This window comes from Castor canadensis, unplaced genomic scaffold (assembly GCF_047511655.1).
Source record: "Castor canadensis unplaced genomic scaffold, mCasCan1.hap1v2 HAP1_SCAFFOLD_1295, whole genome shotgun sequence".
NCBI lineage: Eukaryota > Metazoa > Chordata > Mammalia > Rodentia > Castoridae > Castor > Castor canadensis.
This window is the reverse complement of record NW_027395469.1, coordinates 1-25565: the sequence shown is the minus strand read 5'-3', so window position 1 is coordinate 25565 and position 25565 is coordinate 1. Positions and strand designations below refer to the sequence as shown.

The 25565-nt window shown below is 50.4% G+C and overlaps 1 protein-coding gene across 1 annotated transcript; it reads left to right on the top strand.

Moving 5' to 3' along the window:
- The first annotated feature begins 258 nt into the window (after positions 1 to 258).
- LOC141420590 (delphilin-like) lies at positions 259 to 17859 on the top strand. The gene is made up of 18 exons (XM_074064653.1): positions 259 to 395; positions 1128 to 1222; positions 1495 to 1678; positions 4058 to 4212; positions 5644 to 5787; positions 6002 to 6099; positions 6323 to 6440; positions 7154 to 7509; positions 8107 to 8523; positions 10831 to 10918; positions 11716 to 11793; positions 12295 to 12491; positions 12819 to 12974; positions 13086 to 13172; positions 13802 to 13931; positions 14020 to 14138; positions 14992 to 15156; positions 15373 to 17859. The coding sequence occupies exons 1-18, from the start codon at positions 259 to 261 to the stop codon at positions 15442 to 15444; spliced, it is 2796 nt and encodes a 931-aa protein (XP_073920754.1). The 3' UTR covers positions 15445 to 17859.
- The last annotated feature ends 7706 nt before the right edge of the window (positions 17860 to 25565 follow it).

The window sequence follows — 25565 nt, the reverse complement described above, 5'->3', positions numbered from 1 at the left end:
GAGTCTTGTTTCTTACCCATAAAATAGGAGAGCAGGCTGGGCACCAATGGCTCACACCTGTAATCCCAGCTTCTCGGGAGGCAGAGATCAGGAGGATCAAGGTTCAAAGCCAGCCCAGGCAAATAGTTTGTGAGACCTTATCTCGAAAAAACCCATCATGGGCTGGTGGAGCAGCTCAAGGTGTAGGCCTGAGTTCAAATCCCAGTACCACCACAACAACAAAGAAATAGGAAAGCAGCATCTGACTCCCAGGGCAGGATGGGGCCCACCAGCTCCAGGGAGAGATCCTGCCCCACTGACCAGCACCCTCTCTTCTTGCTTTCAGGCAGTCCAGCTGACAGTGCCGCCCTCAAGTCGGGTGACCGGATCCTTTTCCTCAATGGATTGGACATGAGGTTAGAGGCCACAGGGCTCACCAGAGCTTGGAGATGAGCATCCCCCAAGATTCCTGCCTCTTGGGACACCCTAGCCATGGTCCTGATCTCTGATCTGTTGGTCCCCAGTGTCTATCCTTGTACAGAAAGAATTCTTTTTTATTTATTTATTTTTTTGGCACAGTGGGTTTTGAACTCAGGGCCTCATGCTTACTAAGCAGGTGCTCTACGACTTGGGCCATTCCACCAACCCTGTTTTATGTTGGGTAGTTTTGAGATAGGGTCTCTCAAACTATTTGACCAGGCTGGCTTCAAACTGCAGTCCTCCTGATCTCTGCCTCCTGAGTGGCTGGGATTATAGGCATGAAACACTGGTGCCCAGTACAGTGAGAACTCTTGAATCTGTCCGTTCACCTGGTCAAGACCGCAGTCATCCTCCCAACCAGAAAATATCCAGCTCCATGCTAGGGTCATAGAATGGGAGGGACCATCTGTGTCTTGCTCTGGAGAGGGGAGCTCTACCTGGGGGTGACATGGGTATTGCTTCTTCTATGCCTGGGAAGGCCAGGCCTGGGACAGCAGCAGTCCAAGCCCCCTGAAGCCTGGGATTCTCCTGAATGAGCAGGAGAGGCAGGAACTCTGGATAGTCCAGGACTTGCTGTGTGGCCTCTTCCTGCAGGACAGGGAGGTTTGGCAGGTGGCTATGGACAGGGCTCACTTGTTGGGCCCTCCTGAGCCATGTCTACTTGGCAGGAATTGCTCCCACGACAAGGTGGTGTCCATGCTGCAGGGCAGTGGCGCGATGCCCACGCTGGTGGTGGAGGAAGGGCTCGTCCCGTTCGCTAGCGGTGAGACCCCCATGCCACAGCAGTGGGATTTAGCAATCTGGAGGGCTGTGCTCTTTCCTCAAACCTGATGCCCCTAGGTGGCGCCATAGTTTCACCCCCACCCCCAGCGCGCAGCATTCAGATGCTGCTCAGGGATCCGCCTCCATCCCTGTCCCCAGCTGCAGGGACACACAGCCAGCTCAGGAGGCTGCTAGTTCCCAGCTGCCAGGGAAACTGCACCTGGCCTGGGGACGCTGGGTGACCCATGCCTCCCTTGCCTGTGGTCCTGACAGACTCTGATTCCTTGGATTCCCCCAACCCGACGTCAGCGCTCACCTCCCTGCAGTGGGTGGCCGAGATCCTGCCCTCCAGCATCCGGGTCCAGGGGAGGACCTTCAGCCAGCAGCTGGAGCACCTGCTCACGCCTCCTGAGCGCTATGGGGTCTGCCGGGCCCTCGAGAGCTTCTTCCAGCACAGGTGGCTGGGGACCTGTCCTGATGGGCCCCAGGTCCTCACCATCCTGGGCTCCCTGCCTGTGCCTCTTCAGCCCTTTTCTCTAGCGGGGAGGCTTCATGGAGGCAGTAGCTGGGTCCAAGGGCTCAGGGAGGAGGGGGTGGCAGGGATGTTCCAAAACAAACCCCAACTCTAACACCTCCCAGCCACGTGACCTTGGGTAGGTCATCCTCTTCTCTGTGAAGTGAGGCAGACAGGGATGGTTGGTGGGACTTTTTATGAAAGCCACCACTGTGGGCACTTGTCACAGGTCAGGCCCTTGGGATCGGGGTGGGGGTCTTTGTCTTTGCCCCATAACTGCAGTAGGCTGTATTCATCACCCTCCTCTTCCACAAGATAATTTAACATGGTCTGTGCCAAGCCCCTCACGAATCCATTCCCTTTAGTTTTGATTAAACACTTTGAGTGAGATATAATTCACATCTGTACAATTCACCCCTGGGAGTGTACAGTTCAGTGATTTTTGCATGCAACCATGACGACAGTCAATCCTAGAATTTCATCACATAAAAAAGAAACCTAAAAAGCCAGGCACCGATGGCTCATGCCTGAAATCCTAGCTACTGGGAAGACAGAGATCAGGAGAATGGAGGTTTGAAGACAGCCAGGACAAATAGTTCTCAAGACCCTATCTCAAAAAAAAAAAAGATGAAATAGGGCTGGAGGCTCAAGTGGTAGAGTGCCTGCCTAACAAGTGTGAGGCCCTGAGTTTAAATCCCCTTTCACTGTGACACTCCTGTCCACACTCCTTTATCGCCATCACCTGACCTTAAGCCATGACTACTCGACTTTCTATGTCTACAGATTTTTCTAGTTTGGACTTTCCTATGAATGGAATCAATAATATGTGAGTTTTTATATCTGGCTTCTTCCACTTAGCATATTTTTCAAGGTTATCCAAGTTTTATACATTCTATTGCATGGATACACCATGATATTTTACTCATCCATTAGTCCAGGGATTGACATGTGTTCTATCTCTACTTTTCATTCCCTTTTGGCTCCACTTTTTCTCGCTGTGCTGGCCACCAGTCCGCCATCCTTACATTTAAAGGTATTCTTGAAAAAAGAATGGTGTTTTATGTGATGGAATCATAGGTCGTCTTTCCTGTATGACTTTTTCTCGAGTAGCGTGTGCTTAGCTCTTGTTCCCATTTAATTCTATGTATTTAATATATACTGCGAACAAATTCCTGAGGGTCCAGCTTTTTATTTTATTATTTGGCGGTACTGGGATTTGAACTTAGGGCCTTCACCTTGATCTACTTCACCAGCCCTTTTTTGTGATGGATTTTTTTTCAAGATAGGGTCTTGCAAACTATGCCTGGGCTGACTTCAAACCATGATCCTCCTCTTCACTGCCTCCTGAATGGCTGGTGTGAGCCACTAGCGCTGGCCAGTTTTTTTATTTTTGGTAGTTTTTTTTAGTCATAAAATGATATCCTATTATTTTGTCTTTCTTTTATTACTAATTATTGTGAGTATCTTTTAATATACTCATGCTGTTTTTCTGTGTCCCTCACTAAATTACCTGTTCATACCCTTTTTCGACTTTTGTTTTACATAGTTATTTGTTTATTCTTTGGTAGTACTGGGGTTTGAACTCAGGGCCTCATGCTTGCTAGGCAGGTGCTCTACCACTTGAGCCACTTTACACTCTACCAGTTCTCCATTTTTGTTTTATTGGGCTTTTTTTTGGGTAATAGACAAAATGAAGACAATTGTTTGTGGCTGTTACCATGTTTCAATAATCCCTCCCTCCCTCCCTCCTTCCTTTCCCTCCCTCCCTCCCTCCCTCTTTCCTTCCTTCCTTCCTTCCTCCCTCCCTCCCTCCCTCCTTTTTTTTTCTTTCCTTCCCTCCCTTCCTTCCATGCTGGGGATTGAACCCAGGGCCTTGTGTGTGCTAGGCAAGTGCTCTACCATTGAACCACATCCCCAACAAAACTTTCTTTATAAAAACAGGTGGCAGCAGATTTTAGCCTACAGGCCATCATCGGTTGCTCCCTGATACAGTGAGTCCCAGCTCCCAATACCTTTCATGTATTTTAATCTCCACAACAGCTTTGTGTAGTACATGCTATTTTTATCCACATTTTATAGACAAGGAAACTTCGGCAGAGAAGTTAAGTAACTTGAGAAAGGTCACTTAGCTGGTGAGTGGTGGAGCTGGGATTTGAGTGTGAGCAAGCCTGTCCCTGAATCCTGTCCACTGCTCTTGTCTTTTTTGAGGGGGGGGGCAGGGCATGAGCTGAATTCTGTAGTGTGACAACCTACATCCTTGACAACCCCACCCCCACAGGGAGCCCCTGAGTAATGAACCCCTTGCTTCTGTATCCTCCATAGGAATATCGACACCCTCATTGTCGACGTCTACCCTGTGCTAGACACCCCTGCCAAACAGGTGCTGTGGCAGTTTATCTACCAGCTCCTGACGTATGAGGAACAGGAGCTCTGCCAGGAGAAAATCGCATGCTTCCTGGGCTACACGGCCATGACAGGTAAACAGCTGCCCTGCCCCCCAGGGGACCAGCCATATCCCTGCTCTCACCTGTGAAGCTGTACACCTGCCCTCCCACACAAAGGTGTGCCAGGCAAATCTGTGCTCAACACACGGGAGCTTGGCCCGGACTTGGTGCTGAGGGTATGGCTACCTAGTTTGGCCTTGATGTAGCACACACGGCAAAACCTGAGAATTTCAGACACCCTGCCTAACTGCCTGGGATCTCAGGCTTCTCGTGCACAAAATGGGAATTATTTCAGTAGGAGTACCTTACACCCTGGGAAATGTGTCACAGGTCAAGAAAATCGTGCAATTGCTGTTTACTGATAGACCTGCACCTGCCGGCTGGGTTGTGGCCTGTGGGTCATCCTGGCTGATGGGCTTTGGTGCACAGAAGCACATATGTGAGTCTGCCGGGTCACATGCAGCCTGGTTTCCCCACCGCTGGTTACCTATTAGAGTGTACCCCTCCTGGTGCCCTTCAAACCATGACTTCATCCCTGAGGCTGTGTGAATAACAAGTATTGGGAGCCCTGTGGCTTTACCTACTACGGACACCCTACACTGGCTGGAGCAATCCTTACAGGTCTGATTTTTGCTGACCCTTGTGTGCCCAGTGTCCCTAGTCCTAGGCACCCACAATTTCCTGAGGAAAGGCTGTGGACTTTAGCAAGAAGCCCAAGCCAGGGGTTGTGGTACATGCCTGTAATCTCAGATATTTGGGAGACTGAGGGAGGAGGATTAAGAGTTTAAGGTCAACCAGGCACCAGTGGCTCATGCCTGTAATCCTAGCTTTCGCAGGAGTCCCTCAGGAGGCTTGCAGTTAGTGAGACCCTACCTCGAAAAAAACCCATCACAAAAAAAAAGGGCTGGTAGAGTGGCTCAAGGTGTAGGTCCTGAGTTCAAACCCCAGTACCACAAAAAAAAAAAAGTTTTAAGGCCAGCCTGGGCAACATTTAAGACCCTATCTCAAAAAACTAAAAATAAAACAAGTCCAGAGCATCTGCCCAGCATGCTGGAGGCCCTGGATTCAATGCCTCGTACCACAAAAAAAAGAAAGAAAATGGAAGCAGCTCAGGGACCAAGCTGGGCAGCCCATGCACACACATCTGCCTGGGCCTGGAGCCTTTCATTTTACTCTACCAGCCTGTTTGGGCCGCACTGATCCGAACACAGGGTGTTGAGACCCTGAAAACATGGTGTCCTGTTGGGAACAGCTGGGGCCTCCACTCTGTCCTCTGTGCTCAGGCTGGCTGCTCCCAGGTGCTCCGGCCACCTGGTTTCTGTCCTCAGGACTTCCCCTAAACAGTTACCCTAGACACAAGCAGAGAAGGCTCTGTGGTCTGGAGTGCAGACATGTCTACCCTTGCTCTCCTTACCTGTGGAGGCTGAGAGGACAGGTCCCCAGCCTTCCCTGCATATCCCACAGCAGAGCCTGAGTCTGAGCTGGAACTGGAGCCGGAGCCCACACCAGAACCCACACCAGAACCCCAACCACGGAGCTCCCTTAGGGCCTCCTCCATCTGCCGCCGCAGCCTCCACTCCCAGGGCCTGGAGTCCAGCCTCAGCTGCGGTAAGGCCCCGGATGGAAAGGCTGGGTTCAGTTTCCCCTCCTGCACAATGGGCTTGGTGAGATGAGGAATGACAGGGACTGATGGGGGTGGGTGGGCTGAGTGGAGCTGCTCCTGGTTCTGTGAGGCCTGTTGGGTCTGGCTTGGGTCTGGGCTGGAGCCTGAGCCTGAAAGCTCAGATGTACTAAGTGGAGCTCTGTGGCACCCTCCCGGAAGGTCTCGGCGACTGCCCTGATATGCCTCTTCCTCTGATCCCAGGGGAGCGCCAGGCTGGTGATGGCACCTCCCTCCCTGAGACTCCCAACCCCAAGATGGTAAGACTTTTTTTTTTTGCCTTCCAGGGGTGCAGTGAGGGGTGGGCAATGGGTGGCCCATCAGGTGAGATTCAGGGGACCCCAGAGCACGGCATGCTGGTGTTTTTTTTCTGGCTGGGACAGACTACCCACGCCTGGCCTCCAAGACCATGTTGGGTCCATGTGGGGACAGTGGGAGTGGGTGGGACTCACCTCTGATTGGCCTCCCACCCCATCCCACCAGATGTCAGCTGTCTACGCAGAGCTTGAGTCTCGACTGAACAGCAGCTTTAAAGGGAAGATGGGGACCGTGTCCAAATCCCGGGCCTCCCCTCCAGGTCCAAGCCTCATGGGCACAGCAGGTAAGGACTCAGCTAGCCTCAGATCTTCAGGGGGCACTGGCCTCTGTCCTCTCGACTGTCTGTCTGGGTGTCGTCCCCACTCCCAGGCACACCCTCTGTCCTCTCGGCTGTCTGTCTGTCTGGGTGTCGTCCCCACTCCCAGGCACATCCTCTGTCCTCTCGGCTGTCTGTCTGTCTGGGTGTCGTTCCCACTCCCAGGCACACCCTCTGACTGACTCGTGGGGAACCCCAGAGTCCTCCATGCATGGTAGGAGCCACAATGTCAGTCTTGTCCCAGCCTCTCCTTTGTCCCCACTGTGGATCTGCAAAAGAAAAGGGCTTCCCCCCAAAGAAGTCCTCATGTTAGCCCGTGACTCCTGCATTGCTCTGTGAATGGCATACCTGGAAAGATAAGTTTCTCTGCAGTCAGAAGGCAGGACCAGGGGTGGAGCATGGTAGGGCGTGCCTGTAATCCCAGCACCCCTTGGATTGTGTTCAGTGAATCCAGGATGGGACATTTCCAGATAAATTAGAGTCTGGCCTGACCTGGGGCTAATTGGTGCTCCCTCCCACTCAAGCCTGGGAGGCAAGATTGCCCAGGGTCTGTGCCCAGAGAGGGAAAGTAGCTTGCCCTGGGACACAGAGCTGACCTGCCCTCAAGGGCCTCCCTTCCAGCCTGTGCCTGGAATCAGGTACTAGCTGAAAGGGGTCCTCATTTTCTATCCCCTACCCAGGGCCCAGGACCCTGTCCAGCGTCTCATGGCCAAGTGAACGGCTCCTACCCTCTCCCTGCTATGACCCGCTGTGCTCTGGGGGCCTGGCCTCCCCCAGCAGCTCTGAGTCCCACCCCTATGCCAGCCTGGACAGCAGCAGGGCACCCTCCCCGCAGCCAGGCCCAGGGCCTATCCGTCCGGACAGTCCCCTGAGCCCAGACCCTGTGCGGCCACCCAGCCGCAGGAAACTCTTCACGTTTTCCCATCCTATGCGGAGCCGGGATGCAGACCGCTTCCTGGATGTGCTGAGCGAGCAGCTGGGCCCCCGGGTCACCATCGTGGATGATTTCCTGACCCCTGAAAATGACTACGAGGAGGTGGGTGTGCCAGTGTGGAAGGTAGAAGGGGAGGGGGTGTGTGGACCTACTGAAGAACAGTGTCCCCAGAGTCCTTCAGGATACCTTCTGCCCTTGGGGTTTGCCTTGGATTATCTCTCCATGTGCCCAGGTCTGTCTTAGAATATGTCTCAGGCTACCCCACTCCCTGGCGGGAGCCATCCATTCCTTGCTCCAGGCTACCTCATCCCCTGTTAAAATCTATCCTGCCCCTTGCCTGAGGCTATCCTATATACTGTCTCAGGTTACCCCATTCCTTATCTCAGACTATCCCACTCAGTATCTCAGACTAAACCACTAGGCTTTCCTTTCCCTCTCCCCAGGCTAGCCCATCCTTTGTCTGGGGCTACCCCATACTCCTTGTTTCAGGTCAGTCCATTCCTTGTCCTGGGCTATCCTACAGTTTGTCAGGCTCTCCAGCCCACAGCCTTGGGCTGTCCTCTCCTTGTCTTCAGGCTCTTTTACCCTCAGCCCCAGGCTAGCCCACTCTGCATCCCCCCCACCACGGCGTACCCATAGCCACCCGTTCTGGTCCATGTGGGCCCATCGCCTTCCTCTCATCTGCCTTCTCCCAATCAGATGAGTTTTCACGATGACCAGGGCAGCTTTGTGACCAACGAGCGGAGCAGCGCAAGCGACTGCATCAGCACCAGCGAGGAAGGCAGCTCCCTGACCTACTCCTCCATCTCTGACCACATTCCCCCGCCCCCACTCAGCCCCCCGCCACCACCACCCCTGCCCTTCCACGACCCCAAGCCCAGCTCCCGCCCCTCTGACGGTTCCCGGGGCCCTCCTCAGGCACTAGCCAAGCCCCACCCCCAACTCAGTCACCCGGTCCCGCCCCCTCCCCCACCGCCCCTGCCCCCACCCGTGCCCTGTGCACCCCCCGTGCTGTCCCGGGGCCTGGGCCACCGGCGCAGCGAGACCAGCCACATGAGTGTCAAGCGCTTGCGGTGGGAGCAGGTGGAGAACTCGGAAGGCACCATTTGGGGTCAGGTAGGTAACGTGGGGCCCACTCACTGGTGCACTGCGGCAGGGGTGGCGGCCAGAATCGCAGCAAAGACTCATCCTCCCAGACTCTTGCAACGTCACCCTGAGCAGAGAGGAATGGAGGCCCAGCTCAAGAACATGCCCATCCTGGGGGGTCAATGCACACATGGAAGCCAGACTGTGTCCCTGAGCCAAAAATACAATGGGGAAAGAGAGAGAGAGAGAGAGAGAGAGAGAGAGAGAGAGAGAGAGGGAGAGAGGGAGAGAGAGGAGAGACAGCTGGCAGCCACACACCCCTGTAATCCTAACTGAAGCACTTGGGAGGCAGAGTATGAGAATCCCGAGTTCAAGGCCAGCTTGGGCTATAGTGAGACCCTGTCTCAAAAACAAAACACAAAACAAAAGGCAGCTGGTTAAAATGCATACCCGTTTCCCTTTCTCCTTTGATGCTTGAATCTCCTCCCACACGATATCGTCAGTGTATACTTGACTACCTTGAGTGATGGGGAACTCACTACCTGTTGAGGCTGTCCATCTCCTGTTGGACAATCTTAACCATCCTTCTTTGTATTGCTCTGAAATTTTGTCTCCTCAAGATTCCCTTGCCATTTTCTGTCTGGCCCTTGAAATCAGACAGAACAAGAATATTCCTTTATCTACAAACTGACCAACCTGGAATATGAACAGGATTTATATTTCTTTGGTTTGTTTATTTTTTGGTGGTTCTGGAGTTTGAACTCAGGGCCTCACACTTTCTAGGCAGACACTCTACCACTTGTGCCACATCCCCAACCCTTTTTGCTTTGGTTTTCTTTTAGGGTCTTGCATTTTTGTCTGGGGCCAGCCTCAGACCATGATCCTCCTACCTACAGCCTCTTATGTAGCTGGAATCATAGGCATGCACCACCATCACTGGCTAGTTTTGTTGACATGGGTCCTTACTAACTTTTTTGCCCAGGCTGGCCTTGAATCATGAAACTCCTAACTTCTGCCTCTCAACTTTCTTTAGGTTGTTCCCCCAAGAATGTGTTTTCTAACTCAATAGTCCAGTGGGGATGACCTTGCCAAAGAGCAGGCCCTAAATGGAATTCCCAGTGGGGCTTGATCAGCTCAGGGGAGAGAACAGAGTTCTTGGACACCACACTTCCTATTTTTTTCGGAGGTACTGGAATACTCAGGGCCTCACATTTGTTAGGCAGGGATTCTACCTCTTTAGCCATGCCTCCAGCCCTTTACTCTTTAATTTTCAAATAGGGTCTTGCCTTTATGCCCAGGCTGGCCTGGATATCCTATCTACACTTTGCACATAGCTGGGATGACAGGCGTGTGCTACCATGCCCAAACTCTGCCTAGGATTACAGGTCTGAGACACTAGTCTGACACCATACTCCTTTCAATATGGCCTGGGGGGCTATTCCTTTCCAGTGCCCACCATCAGCTTCAACCTTTTATCTTTTTTTCTTCTTGGGACCAAAAGCATGCCTCACACACATCCACCCTGAGCAGGCACGTTTCTTTTTCCTCATTGCATCCCCCAGGCCTCAGGGCTGTCTCCTGCCCTCAGATCCCAGATGGTATCAGCCCATTTCTCCAGGGAGCCTTCCCATGTTACTAGTGATGCTTCTCAGCAGGACAAGGCCACAAATAGAGACCTAAATGCAGGGTGCCCGGAGACCTTACTCCTACCAGCTTTAGATGAGTCCTCTAGTTTCGGTTTATAGTGTAGTCCTTCCACTGGCCAAAATCAAGTCTGTATCAGGTTCCTTGCCCTCCAGCCATGTCCCAAGACTTCATTTCTCTACCTGCCCTCCCTTTGGGGTCTCTCTCTTGGCAAATGCCCTCTCTCCACTCCCTGTCTAAGCCTCAGATGGTCACTTTCTACCTACCTCACTCCACCGCCTGTCCAGCTCCCAGCCCCTGGCTACTTCAGCTGTCTAGGGCAGCTCCACATTGGACTCACTCCCTGTAAAGGAACCTTCAAAATAGGACTAGACTCCTCAGCTACCTTCTTTCCCCTTGGTTAGCATCAGCCCATTCACAGCACCATTGCAGAGAAGCCCTCTGGCCCAGCTTCTTTGTAGAGTTTGAAGAATGGCTACATTATTGACTCCAAGGAAAGATGACTCCTCTCCTGAGAACTTGGATGATTTAACTTCATCTGCAGTCTTCTGCTCTTGCCTTCATCCCCGGGGCCTGATGGCTGATCTCCCTCCAGGGACCCCCAGAATAGCCATCAGAGGGTGGGCTGAGCAGGGGAAGGCAGTCTAGCTATTGCTGTGCCTCTTACTCTGAATTTCCCATGCTCCCTTGCAGCTTGGGGAGGACTCTGACTATGACAAGCTGAGTGACATGGTGAAATACCTCGACCTGGAACTCCACTTCGGCACCCAGAAACCTGCGAGTGAGTGGCCCGATGGCCCTGGGGGAAGCCCAGACACCATGCTGCCCCACTTACTGCCTTCTGTAGTGTCCTCAGGCTTAGAGTCCCTGAGGGCTGTACTGTGGACATTTACCTAATGTGTCTTCCAACTTTCAAGTCCTGGGTTAGTTTTTTCCATCTCAAAATGGAGATAATAATGGCTGGTATTTACTTTGTGTTGATCAAATGCCAGGTGCTGACTTTACACAAATCTCTTGACAATACTACTAGGTAGATAAAGTGATCACCTCCACTTCCTAGGTGATTTGCTGCAAGCCACACTGCCAGAATAGGGTGAAAGAGAAGGTGCCCACAAATATCTCTTGCAATCTCTGTCCCCTCAGCCCTTTCTGGTATCTTCTGTAGTGGTTGGATGGGATTCTAAGCAGCCAGGGTTATTGTGTGTGTGGGGCTGGTGGTCCAGGATGGAGGAAAAAGGCTTGTCCATTCAGGAATCATCTGAAAGGTTGAGAGGTGGCTGGTTTTTCATTGCTGTGCCAGCTTAGCCCCCAGGGCCCAGGGGAGAGGGCACCTGAGGAGATGGAAATGGGAGGATGAATATTCCACATAGATGAAATGTGATGGGCTGGACCTGGGCGACCCCAAGTGGGAGACTGAGGAATGAGGGGAGCATGGATGCTTGGAGTTGATTTAGTCCAGGTGGTGCCTGGGAGGAAGGGGGCCCTTTATGGTTGGCTGTGGCTACACCTCTCCTGGGCTCTGCCACAGTAGCCCCAGCCTACCTCCAACCGCATTAAACTATCTATTTTCCCTTCCAGAGCCGGTGCCCAGGCCTGAGCCATTCAGGAAGAAGGAGGTGGTGGAAATCCTGTCCCACAAGAAGGCCTACAACACTTGTGAGGGGCCAGGGAACCCCGGGGGATTTTTGGAGTCAGGCAGTGGCCCTCTGGGCCACAGAGCCTTGGACCCACCTGGGTGGATGACTGAGATTAGGATGTGGGGCGAGACACCTGTCACCTGGCTAGCACAAGGCTAAGGGAATCCCACCTGGGCACAGAGGTTGACATTGGCTCCACCCCCTATTGGCCCCGCCCTCAGCTGTGGTCCCATCTCAAGCCACCTTCTCTACTCTGCCCTTTGCAGATCCTTCCCTAGTTCCCCACACCCACCAGCCCCACTCAGCTTCTTGGTTTCTGCTCACCAGCTAAGTCTGATCAGTCCCCAAGGCCCTTTTCCGCCTCTGGAACCGCCCCCGCCCCGCCCCCTTGTTTAGAAGGCCCCGCCCACCTCTTGGCTCCACCCAGTAGCCTGTGGCCAATCTTAAAGCCCCACTCTTTTGCCGGGCCCCGCCCCCTCCCGGGCCCGCCCCCGCCTCACACTCCCGGCCCCGCCCACAGCCATCCTCCTAGCGCACCTGAAGCTGAGTCCCGCGGAGTTACGCCAGGCGCTCATGAGCATGGAGCCCCGGCGCCTGGAGCCCGCGCACCTGGCGCAGCTCCTGCTCTTCGCGCCCGACGCCGATGAGGAGCAGCGCTACCAGGCCTTCCGAGAGGCGCCCGGCCGCCTCAGCGAGCCGGACCAGTTCGTCCTGCAGGTGCCTAGGCTGAGACGCCCCCTTCTCCTTCAAAGCCAAGGGCTCCCGCTGTGGCTGGACAGGGGTGGCGGTGGGGGCTGCCTCTGTCCCACGTCCCTTCTGTACCTCCACCCTGCTCAGACCTCTGTGTCCCAGTTTAATACTTAAATAGCCCGTTCCCACCCAGGGCCAAGGTAACTAGGATGACAGCGTCCCTAGGGATCCTACTTACTTTTCCATCATCCCACCCCTCAACCCCCCAAAGGTGGGGCAGTGGGTCCCCCGTGGGTCCCACGGTGTGGTGGAAAATGGATGAATGGATGAATCCTGGCACTGTCTTTGAGGCAGATGCTGTCAGTTCCGGAATACAAGACCCGCCTGCGCAGCCTTCACTTCCAGGCCACCCTACAGGAGAAGACCGAGGAGATCCGAGGCAGTCTCGAGTGCTTGCGACAGGCATCCTTGGAGCTCAAAAATAGCAGGAAGCTTGCTAAGATATTGGAGGTTTGAATGCATCTGCCCCCTGGTTGCCTAACCTGCTCCTCTGTCCCCTGGGACTTCCGACCTGGGGGGAAGGTGAGCACCTGGACCATGCACCTACCTTGTGCCCCGCAGTTTGTCTTGGCCATGGGTAACTATCTCAACGATGGACAACCCAAGACGAACAAGACCACTGGCTTCAAGATCAACTTTCTGACAGAGGTGAGGGCCAGGCAGCAATACCCATCTCTATCCATCAGGCTGGGAGGTCAAGCCTAAGTTGTGACAGAGGGGAGGAGAGGACATCATGACCCAGGAGGGCACCCCCCCAGAGTGGTGAATGGAAAAGTGACTGCAGCAAAGTGGGGGATTGTGGCTTCACCAGCCAAGCCTTAGGATTTTTTTTTTTTTCTCAGTACTGGGGTTTGAACTCAGGGCATACACCTTGAGTCATTCCATGAGCCCTATTTTTTTTGTGGTGGGTTCTTTCAAGATATGGTCTCGTGAACTATTTGCTTTGATCCTCCTGATCTCCGCCTCCTGAGAAGCTAGGATTACAGGCATGAGCCACTGGTGCCTGGCAAGACTGACATCTTGAAAAGGAGAGAAGTTGGAAAGAGAGTATCAAAGCCAGAAACTAGCTGGGCATGGTGGTACATATCTGTAATCCCAGTACTTGGGAGGCTAAGGCAGGAGGATCATGAGTTTGGGGCCAGCTGGGGCTACATAGCTAGACCCTGTCTCAAAAAAAAAGCCCAAAGCCAAGAACTGGCCCAGGAGAAGCTGAGGTCATGTGACCAGGAATCTTGGTGGGGTCCTGGAGAAAGTTGTGTTTTTGTGGTCACTTGCAGCTGAACTCCACTAAGACAGTGGATGGGAAGTCCACCTTCCTCCACATCCTTGCCAAATCGCTGAGCCAGCACTTTCCAGAACTCCTGGGCTTTGCTCAGGACCTGCCCACTGTGCCCCTGGCTGCCAAAGGTAGGCTGGGTGCAGGAGTGGGGAGGCAGATGCTTGCTGTCCTGCACTAGAAATGTGCCCTAATAGGCTGTGGTCCCCTTCCCCACAGTGAATCAACGGGCCCTGACCGGTGACCTGGCTGATCTCCATGGTACCATTAGTGAGATTCAGGAGGCCTGCCAGAGCATGTCCCCCTCCAGTGAGGACAGGTTTGCTGTGGTCATGACGGTATCCTCTGAGCAGCCAGACTGGACCCTGAGATGGCTATGTAGAGCTGGCTGTGGCTCCAATGGCCACTGAAGATCCCAGCAGAGATTTCAGACATAGGCTGCTGTGTGCCCAGGGGACCTGGAAGAGGTTCTGTCCTGGGATATTTAGATTCCAAGTGCTCATAGACTAGCATGGTTATACACACCTATAGTTCCAACTACTTGGGAGGTGAAGGCAGAAGGGAGGATGGAAGGTCCCTCTGCAGAGGGACTTGAGCTGTCCCATCAGATAGACCTAGGCCCAAGCTCTGACTCAATTCCTTATTATCTGTGTGACTTTGGGCAAGTCCCTTACTCTCTTTGGGCCCAGTTTTCTCATTAGTGAGAGGAGAGGTGGAATGGGACATCTTTTCACCTCATAGCAGCAGAGAGAGAAAGAGACAAAGACAGAGACAGAGACAGAAGAGGCTTTGCTGAGATGGAGTGGAGGTGTACCAAAGGGCTGGGGTTGTGGCTCAAGTGGTAGAGTTTCTTCCTAGCAAGTACCAGGCTCTGAGTTCAAACCCCAGTACAGCCAAAAAAAAAAAAAAATGTAATAGAGAGAGCCACCATAAGTGGGTGGTCAGGGAAATGGGGACACTGGCCTCTGCTGGGTAACAGAGGCTGTGCTGGACCTGACAGATTCCAGGGTGAGCTTAGTAGGTGGTGGGTCAGGCCACCAAGCAGGACACCACTCCCTGCTTACACAGGACCTCAGTAGGCCCAAGGCAGAGAGAGAATAGGACAGCTAGGGCACTGTCTGGGGTCACATCCCAGCAAGGGAGGATGGGAGGATACCCAGCAGTGGCTGTTTTCTTAACCGAGTCCTGCAGTCCTTTTTGGAGACAGCCCAACCCACACTGCGGGTGCTGGACGGACTGCAGCGGGAGGCCATGGAGGAGCTGAGCAAGGCACTGGCCTTCTTTGGGGAGGATTCTCAAGCCACCACTTCTGAGGCCTTCTTTGGCATTTTTGCAGAGTTCATGAGCAAGTTTGAGGTGAGCCATGGAGGAGATCTGAAATGCTCCTTAGGGGATCACACCAGGGCCTTCTCCTTGAAGTCCAACTGGGAAAGGGTCCCAGTAAATGACATGTCCTCTTTTCCCGATGGGGAAGGGTTACAAGCTCAGTGCTGGTGGTCTAGAATGGGCAGAGGAAACAGGAAGGGTGCGGCAACACTGACCACACCCTTGCCTTGTGTTCCCATTACTCAGCGAGCACTCAGCGACCTGCAGGCTGGGGAGGGTCCTCGCAGCTCTGGGATGATTTCGCCTCTAGCCTGGTGACAGTGGTCATGCTGAGTCCTCTGCAGCCTGAGCCTGGAAACAGACTCCGAAGGCTGTGCCCCAAGATGCCACCAAGGTCAAGGTCCAGGGCCGCTGCAGCTGGAGCGTGGATCGTGTGGCTCAGCTGCAAGAGGGAAGGGCCTGGGTGCAGCCAGGTCACCTCCCAGGTCTCCAGCTACCTCAGCTTCCGAGCTCCAGCCCAAACCTCCTCAGCCCACCCTCCAGCCAGCGGGGACTCCCTGTGCAGTGGGAACCTGGGTGGCTGTGGCCTGGCTGTGCCTGGCACTTCCTGGGTTTTCTGCAGCCACCCCTGTCTTGCTGTGGGCCTGTTAAATAAAGTGCTGCTGGGCACCCCTGGGATGCTGAGCCCACAGGTTGACTGAGAAGTGGTCACAGCCTTGGAGCAGTGTCTACAGCTTGGGGGAGGCACACCCACCAAGGATGTGTGAACGTCCTCATTATGTCCACTCCAGGGGCCCACGGGGAGAAGAAGGACGCCATGGGCTCACACCACTGGGCCAGCATCAGAAGGCCTGGGGCCTCTTGCCCTGGACTTTGAGGGCCTCTCAGAGGACACTGGGCTGGCAGGATGGAGAGCCCAAAGTACTTGGGCCCTTGGGATGTATGTACCAAACCTAGTCTTGGAAGCAAAAGAAGAGACATGGATAGGAAGAGAGGGACCAGGAGGAGATACAGGAAGAACTAGAATTGAAAGATTTCAGAATTGACATTTCAGTCCAGTGGACAAGCTCAGATTCAGTTTAAAGGTGATCACATTCCAGGTGGGGAGCCTGGGAGTGGAATGGAAAGAGAAGTACACGTTTGGGTGACAGAATTTGGTGGCCAATTGCTAAGTTTCTCATCCTGATGGAGATGGGCAGCAAGGCAGGTTTGGGGGCACATGCACAATCTGGACACCTGTGGGACCCTAGAGATTGCTTTAAGTAAATCTAGGAACAGAGACAGAAATGAGCTGGATGCTACCAGCAGGTGGAGCAGTGAGCAAGGTTTACTTGTGCCTTGTTTTCCATGCTCTGATTGGCAGATCCCTGCAACGACCCTGTTACCTCTTCCCTTGACTTTTTCTTTTTTTTTGGCAGAGAAGTATAAAATGGGTTTTCAGCTTGTCTCCCCCACTTCAATCTACTTCCAGGCAGAATTTGGGACCCATTTGGTTCATCCAAGATTTGAGGCCATGTGTGTTCTTTGTTCTTCATTCACATTCACCATATAAAAATGCATACCTATAAAATGTAGACTTCAAGGAGGACTCTGGTTAGCGGGTTACATCTCTTCCCCAGCTTCATGCTCAGCTTCCGTAAGTTCCCAGTGCCCGAATCTCTGGGGAATAGATCAGATCCGTTAGAATTCTCATGTGAGATCCAAAGAGATTACTGATTCCACCACCAGGTGTGATCCCCAGGCCCTGCTACAACCTTACAGCATTTTCCTGGAAGTTAGAAACATGTACCACCTTTGGGAGATCCAGTCCCTGGATCACACACCTTGGTGAGTCAAGCACTAGCTAGGATTTCCCCCTAACATACCTTGTATCTGTTATCTATTTGCCACAGCAATGCAGTGTCACAAACTATCCCCAGACTCAGTGGCTTAAAATGACAACTACTTAGTGCTCAGGAGTCTGTGGGTCACCTGGGCAGTTCTGGGCTGTGTTCAGAGGATGCGTTCCTGTCTCTACAATCAGTGAGTCAGCTAAGCAGCGTGACTAATCAGGCAAGGTTCTCATCCATGTCTGAGGCCTTGGCTGAGAAAGCGGGACAGGATTGCCATGCATCCTGCATGCATTAGCCAGGATCACTTATATAAAGGAGCAGGGGTCCAAAAGAACAAAAAAGCAAAGGCACAGGAAGTCCCTTCCTTCCATCTTTTTCATTACATTGTGTTCTCAACACCAGTAACGAGGGCAGCTCAGGTGCTAGAGGAAGGGAAATGGGTTCCATGCTTGATGGGAGATGCTGCGTGAAACTTGTCGCACAGGAAATGCACTCAGGGAAGGGTGGAATATCAGGGCCACTTTTGCAAACAACCTGATGGCCAATCTGTTATTAGGTAGCCCCTTGCACCTTGAGCTGCTGTATCCTTTAAGATGTTAAAGAGGTTTTCAGCAACCTGTTGTCCTGCTGTCTCATGTATGGGAATTTGGAGGAATTTCCGGTCTGATTCCTGGAGTGGGGAATACCCAGAAATGCTGGAGGTGGCCAGTAAGACACAAACCTAGCAATTATTTTTGTTTATTCTTTTGGCAAAATGCTGAACCCAGTCTAGGAAAAAGTTGGTTTCTAAAATGGGAATAAGTAAAACAAAAGATGATAATTTCACAAATACATAGTGAAAATTACTGATCTGGATCTCTTTTGAAATGAGTACTTTACGTCTTATCAAGGTTATCAAGAATAAGTGGCCTTTGTGCCTAGAGGTGAAGTTCCTGTGGTGAGTTCCATGGTTTAACTTAACTGTGACAGTTCCAGCTTGAAATGCCAAGAACCTTGATGGCTGTAGGAATGGAAAGAGGACAGGAAAAGGACCTTTCCAGGGAGGAGTTAATCATGAGATTGTCTGACTATTCTTACAGATCTTTCTCAACACCAAAGAACCAGGCCTGGTTGGCCATCCTGGTTGTGGCAAGACCTTAAGACCAAATTCTTTTAAAGTCTATTGAAATTTGTTCAAAGCAATAACATGTTTTGTTAGTGAAGTTTATTCCTCATCAAATAGGATGATCAAATAGAAATGTCTAAGAAAAGGTGAGCCATACAAGGCCTACAAGAATTGAGTCCCAGAGAAGAAACAGGAGCTGTTTTAGAATTAAATTTTTTAAAAAAGGACCAGTGGTAAAACCTTTTTCTAGGGTAAGGTTGTTTCCTGACATAGCTCTTGTTTTTTTTTTTTTTCTTTTTTCCTCACAATACTGGGGTTTGAACTCAGGGCCTCACACTTGCTAGGTAGGTGCTCTACCACTTGAGCCACTCCACCAGCTCTTTTTTATGTTGGGTATTTTCGAGATAAGGTTTCATAAACCATTTGCCTGGGCTGACTTTTTAAGATGTAATTTTAAGATCCAGTGAGCTCTTTCTACCTTCCCAGAGTATTGGGGCCTCCAAGAAAAGTATAAGTAGAATTTGATTCCTAAGACCTTGGCTGATTATTGAATAATCTCAGAGGCAAAGGAGGTCCATTGTCCCTTTGAAGTGACAAGGGAAGACAAAATCTGGGAATTCTTTAGTGTAATAGGGCCATGTTAATCTCAGTGGCTTTTTCAGTCCAGGTAGGGAAGGTCTCAATCCATCCATGAAAGTATCTACAAAAACCAGAATGTATTGAAACCCTTGATATGGCAGTAACTGGGTGAAATCTACTTGCCAGTCCTCTTCCAGATAGTAAAAGCCATGTCTTTGAACTAGGGAGGTTAAATCCAGAGGGCATCTGCTCTGAGAATTGTTTAATGAGCAGACAGAGCAAGTCTTAGTTACTTCTTTGATAGTCTGAGCCAGGCCCTTCCCTGTAAACAGTTACATAGCTGGGTTAATTTGTATCTTCCAAAGTGTCAAGACTTATGGGTATTCCTAATGACTTGACATTGATGGCCTGAAGTAGGTGCTTAGTGTCTCAAGATTAAACCATCCACTTGCATTCAGATTGTACCCTTTTCAGAGGCCTACTGTGTCTCCTCTGGGATGTAATTGGGAGTAATGTATGAGACCACTGAGTGGGTGGGAATCAGGCCATCTCTCAAAGAGTCCGCAGTTTGGTCATCAAATCAGTTTCCCTCTGCTACTTGAGGTTCCTTTTCAATGTCCCTAGCAGTGACTATGGCTGTTCTAAAGGGTTGCCTGCCGTAAAAGCTAATAGTCAAGGGTCACACCTAATGGGATTCTCTCTCCATCCAAATAGCAGTAGGCAGTGCTGGCAGTAGAGTGGCTCAAGTGGTAGAGCACCTGCCTAGAAAGTGTGAGACCCTGAGTTCAAACCCGGGTACTGCCAAATAAGATGCAGATGCTGTAAAACCAGGAATCTGATTTAGGATCTGAATATATGATGACCCTTTTCCTTTTCCTACCTCAGCCAGCTGAGCTGATGCATTGAATGGCAATAATTTGCCCCATCCCCTGGGATAAAGAGACCACAGTATATGAGACCCTGCAAGTACCCTCCTGAACAAAAGAACTTCCACCTCTGTTCCAGATATAATCTGAATTGTCTGCTCTACAGGCAGAAGGTAGCAATGGAATGCCTATGCAGTCATGTGCAGGGAGTGTGTTCTTATGGAGTCAAGATAAAAAGGTGGTAGAATTGAAAATATTTCACATCTATAGAGTTACTTCTGGATTTTCTGATATTAAAGTCTGATACTCTAATAGATGGTTGTTAGACAGCCAATTAGGCCTCTTTAAGTTCTAATAAAGGAGCCACCTCATTGGGGGGCAGGTGGGTGAGACCTCCAAGCGCACTCCCGGAGTTAGCATGGATGCCTTCTGTACTGAGCAGTTGTAGCTATTTCTCCCAGGCAGCCAGGCCAGCCTTTAGCCGCTGGATCTAAACTGTTTAGACAAGTGCCCCACAGGCCTTTTTCCTGTCCCCAGGGACTGCGTCAGCATCCCCAGGGCTATTTCTTGCTTTTCACTCACACTGGTTAAAAGGATCTGTCTCTCAGAGGCAACCCCAGGGCCAGAGCATATAAGAGGGAGTCTTTGAGCTTCTGAAGGGCTGGTAATTATTCCCCCTCCAGAGTCAAGAGTTCTAATTCTTCATTGCCTTTCAAAGCCTTATGTAGGGGGTTTGGCTTACCATAGACTAGAATTCAGAGTCTGCAAAATCCAGCGAGGCCTCAAAAGGCCCAGGGTTGCCTATTGGTAATAGTCAGGGGCAATCTCAGTGTGGTCTGTACTAATTCCAGAGAGAGAGCCCTCATTTCTGGCGTCAGGATAAAACCCAAATAAGTGACCTTGTTTCACCAATTGTGCCTTTTTCTTGGATACTTTAAGTCCACCATCAGCCAGGAAATTTAAGGCCCCCATGGCTTGGTCTTTGGCTAATCCGTCTGTCAGGGAGCAGATGAGAAAGTCATCTACATATTGTAATATAGTTCCAGATTCTAATTTGAGGTCTTGTAAAACCTTTGGCCAAAATGGTAGAGAGGCTATCTCTGAACCCCTTTGGGAGGAGCAGTCCAAATTAACCAATTCAAGTGGTCAAGAATCTGACCACTTAAAAGCAAACAGTTACTGAGAGTTTAGAGCCAAGGGAATGCAGAAGCAAGCATCCTTTAGGTCTAGGATGTGTACCATTGGGTATCTGGAGGGATTTTTTTTTCCCAGTAGTATTTAAGCATTTAGGACTCCTGGATGGATTAAGACAACAGTTTCATCAACAGTCCTCAGTTCTGTACTAACTATATTCTCTGTTAGGCTTGTGAATACCCAATATAGGAATGTCACATGGGAAGTCATAAAGGAACCAACAATTCACAAGTCAAACACTTGATTATGAAGGGCCTCAGTCCTTCAACAACTTCTGCCTTTAATGAGTATTGTTTTTGATGAGGGAATGGTACAGATTCAAATTCTACTAAATTTGAATCTGTACCAGTGGGACTTTTATGGCCCTCCTAGAAGTCCCCATTTCCAAACTAAAGTGTTAATAGGAAGGTCCCCTTTGGTGTCATCCAAAAGGAACTGAATGGCCCTGTTTCCCATGTCCAGCATCACCCTTGGCTCAGCCCCATGTCTGAGAATGGTACAGGTGGGCACTGGCTGATTCTGAAGGTCTTCTCACTCCTGGGTCATCATTTGGTGAGAGCTCAGCCTGAGGTTCCTTTGGCTCTCAGGACAATCAATCTTCCAGTAATCTTCCTTCCCACATTGCAGGCAGGAGTTTCAGAGGGCTTTTCCTTACTGGGACCACCTTTCTTCTAGTGTCTGGGCTTTTTGCAATGGTGGTAGGCCCCTTCAGGGTCTCCTGGGTTTTGCCAGGATGGAAAAGGGTGGCCTTGTAAGTCAGTCAATATCTGGGCTTTCCTTTCCTCCTTTTGCACTCTTTCCTCTGACCCTTCAAAATCCCCTTCTCAATTTTGATAGAGAAGGCTACCTATAGTCAATTTTTGTAATCTTCTCCCATTTTTTGGCAGTGGGGTTGAACTCAGAGCCTCATGCTTGCTAGGCAGGCACTCTAACACTTGAGCCACTCCTCCAGCCCTGTTTGGGGTTGGATATTTTTCAAGATAGGATCTTGTGAACTATTTTCCTGGGCTGCCTTTGAACTGCAATTGTCCTGATCCCTGCCTCCCAAGTAGCTAGGATTATAGCCATGAACCACCAGCACGCAGCTTTTAACTTTCTCCTTATATTTGGGGCAGACTTGGTGGCAAATTTATCTCTCAAGATAAGGGACCCTCCATTGAGGTAGGGTCCATAGAGGTATGCTTGATTAGAGCCTCTTTTAGTCTCTCTGTTGGATTTTCATTAGGTCTTTGGCCAGTGCTGGACAATTTAGTATAAAGGTTTCATTCTACCAGTGTGTAATCCTTCCACTATACAAATTATCATTTTATCTCTATACCAGTGTCACCCCATTATAGTCCCAATGGAGATCATATTGGGGGACTGCTATTTTTCCTATGGGGTATTTAGGGTCAGTCCTGTGGAGGTCAGCAAAAGCCTGAGTGGCGTGGTAGAAGGCTTCAGTGCACTTATCAGTATTATCAGAGAACTTCCCTAAGTCCTGTTTGATTTGTTCTAGATCCTGCATAAAAAGTTAATTGGTTCTGGGAGGGGGGCATAGCTCAGTGGCTGAGCACCTGCCTGGCAAGTGCAAATCCCGGAGTTCAAACCCACGGACTGCTCCCCAGTGTCCTCCAGCCTCCTGGAGGGGGAGACATTTGGCAGGTAGAGGTCTTGGATAGGAAAGGAATCCAGGGTGCGGAGACTGGGATCAGGAGCAGAGGGGGTGCTTGGTATTGGGGAGTAAAGTGAGGAAGGGGCTGGTGTTTTGGGGTCCAAGTTAGGAGGCTGGAACTATAGAGAATACCCCAGGTTAGGTGACATAGTTGAAGGGCCCAATGTTACCAGCAAAGCAGAGTGTAATCTGTAGGTAACTCAGAGATTTTCCTGGTCCCTCAAAGACAAGAAAGCCTAGATTATGGGACTTCTAACCACTTTCCCTCTTTTTTTTTTTTTTTTTTTTTTTGCCAAATAGATTCAATTGCAAAATAGTATTAAAATGTATTCTTCTGTTTTCAGGCCATTTTCTCTACTCTCTAATTGTGATCGTGGCCAGGCTGTGTTGCAGAAAAAGATGAGCCTTTTTCCTGAGGGTTGTAGGAAACCTGGCCCAGTTCTTCAGAATGCATCCCAAAGGAGAGTGCAAAGGGATAAAATGTTGGGACCCCAAAAAAGAAAAGAAAGAGTGGTGCTGGAGGAGGGGCTCAAGCAGTAGAGTGCTTGCCCAGCAAGCATGAGACCCTGAGTTCAAACCCCAATACCACCAAAAAATAAAAAAAGAGGTTCCTAGAATGATTTCCCCCATAGGCTGTAGAATCTTGGTATAGTGAGGTGAACCATTAGGTCAGGGGAGGTGTTCCCCATCTTATGCTCTAGTGACATCTGGGTCTTCAAGGTGCCCCTCGGCAGCCCCAGGAGACTGGTGTAATGTGCCTGTCCAATCCCCATCTGTCTAGGTCCCTCTTATCTTTTATTGGGGTACCGATGGATTAAAAACTTGCACAATCTCCTGTCAACTTCTGTAGGGAGGGAGGCTCATTACGAACTCAAGGGAAGACTCCTTATTGGTGAGAAGTGTGTGATAGGGCAGACCTGTAGGGCCTTCATGTCCTGTGGACAGCTGGGAGTTTGGGACAGAGAGGAACATACCAAATGACTGAGAAAGGCAGGGAAAGTGTTGGGGCAAACGTCTGACAAGCTGAAAACTGGAGCCACATTGCCCTATAGCAAGTAACCATGGGGGAGCAAGAGGGTCCAGGTTGGGTGGACCCAAGCAAAGAAACCAATAGGTGGGATGTGCCCAAGGAGCCTCTTCAGAACCATCACAGGTCAAGACAGGGGGTCTCTGTGTGGTCTGGGAGACAGCAAGGGGGTCAAAGAAAGAACACAGCATGCTCTGTAAAATGAAGCCACAGGTGGTCATGCAATGAATCAGGCTTAGAAACAGGACAGAGACCGAAAAGACAGCTGGTTCCAGAGATACAAGGTGGTCTTGAAAGAAGTGACAAAGAAGACAAAGGGGGGGCGTAAAGGACCGATAGTGGACACCACAAAAACACCAGTATCTGAATCTGAATAAAGCTGGCACACACAAGAGTGGCGAGAAACACAGCAAAAATGGCAGGAGCACCCCATAGGATGAAGGCGACCACCAAGAAGGCTCAGCTCAGATCCCTAGGCTAGGAGGAGCTGGTGTTGTGTTTAGGCCATGTCTCATCTTAACCGTGAGTTTAAACTCCCATTTGCAGCCTTCATATTGGCACAAGAGGGCCTCCTTCCCTCTTCTCCTCTACCTCTTAGGGCATGTCCTCTCCTGTGACTGACATCTCCCTTGTTCCCTTGTTCCATAACACAAATTGTGACTACCCTTCACCACATAAGACAAAACCCACAGAGAGACACCATCTGCCATTATAATAAGATTAAAACGACATGTGAATGACCCAAACATAACTCTTGGTCACTCCAAATGGCTTAAGCCTGGTAGTGTGTTTTGGCGGCCTTTGCATTTTTTTTATAACTAGACAGGGTGGAACATGCAACTTACATAGAGCTGACCACCTTGTCCTCCAGATCGTTGTGTTGCTGGACATGAACCAAACACTCCCTCGCCCCTCTGCTGGCATTCACTGCTGTCTGAAGACTTTAACATTTCTAGTTAGTGAGGAATTCTTTCAGCTCCTCTATGTCAGAAAATGTCCTCATATTTCCTTTGCTTTAATGGGATTCTTGCTAGAGTGTCCCCAACACTTTAAATGTATTCCTCCCCCTCTTCTCAGTTGCAGTGTTTCTGAAAGAAATCTGATCTCACCTGACTTTGTTCCTCTGTATATAAATATGTCCCCCACACTGTTTGCATAGCTGTTTTAAAACTTTTCTCACCAGTTTGGAAGTTTTAGTGTGATTTGTCATAGTGTCCCCTTCTTCATGTTTCTGTGCTTGGGGATTGTTGAACTTTTTGGTTCTTGGGTTTGTGGTTTTCATCAACTTTGGGGGAATTCTCCCCTTCATTGCTTCTCCAATGCCCCAGCTTTCTTTGCTGGTTGAAATTGTCCACAAGTTCCCCCAATGCTCTTCAGTTTAATTTTCCTGTCGGTTTCATTGTATACGGCCTCGATAGCTCTGTCTTCGAGTTTTCATGTTTTGTTTTGTTTATCCCTGAAATGCCTTTGATCTTGTCCAGTGTAATTTTCACCTCAAATTTTATACTTTTCACCAGTAACAGTTCTGTTTGGGTCTCTAGTCAAGTTTTTGAACATGTGGAATACAATTATAAACTGTTCTGGTGTTCTCTACTAGTTATAACATCTCAGCCATTTCTGAGCTAGTCTTTATTCACTGGTTTCTTCCTCATAGCTTATATTTTTCCTGCCTATTTCTCCCACTCTCACCTCCTTCTCCTAAGCTCTGCCCCTTCTCCCCTGTTCCACAGTCTGGAGAGGTCCTTGTTTCCACCTCTGATGGGTCACCGTCCTTCACTGCATAGGGACCAGTGTCTTGAGAACCATTGCTTCTGTGTGTGGGAGGGTTGCAGGAGGAGGGTAAATCCAGTCCATTAGTTCATCACCACTAAAAGCACATGTCTTAATGTTTGAGTCATAGTTAGAAAGCCTTACCCCACATGGAGGTTACAGAGAAATCCACCTGGTTCCTTCTTTTCTTGTAAGGTTTCATTTTGACATTTAGATCACTGACCCAGTTGGAGTTGGAGTTTATTCTTCTATGGTGTGAGGTATGGATGCAGTTTGATCCATGTCCAAGTGGTTAGCATTTGCTTTAACAAATTTGTATTAATCAGTCTTGTGTGACTGCAATGAAACGCCAGAGGCAGCTCACTTGTAAAGAAAAAAGGTTGCTTATCTCACCAGTTTGAAGGTTCATGGG

What these genes read in the sequence shown, in the direction of transcription:
- LOC141420590 (XM_074064653.1), top strand. Translation starts at nt 259, where the DNA reads ATGGGGCCCACCAGCTCCAGGGAGAGATCCTGCCCCACTGACCAGCAC. An exon ending in GGAGTCCAGCCTCAGCTGCG is followed by an intron (nt 5,788 to 6,001) that starts GTAAGGCCCCGG and finishes CCCTCCCGGAAG; the next exon opens with GTCTCGGCGACTGCCCTGAT. An exon ending in CTGAAAATGACTACGAGGAG is followed by an intron (nt 7,510 to 8,106) that starts GTGGGTGTGCCA and finishes TCTCCCAATCAG; the next exon opens with ATGAGTTTTCACGATGACCA.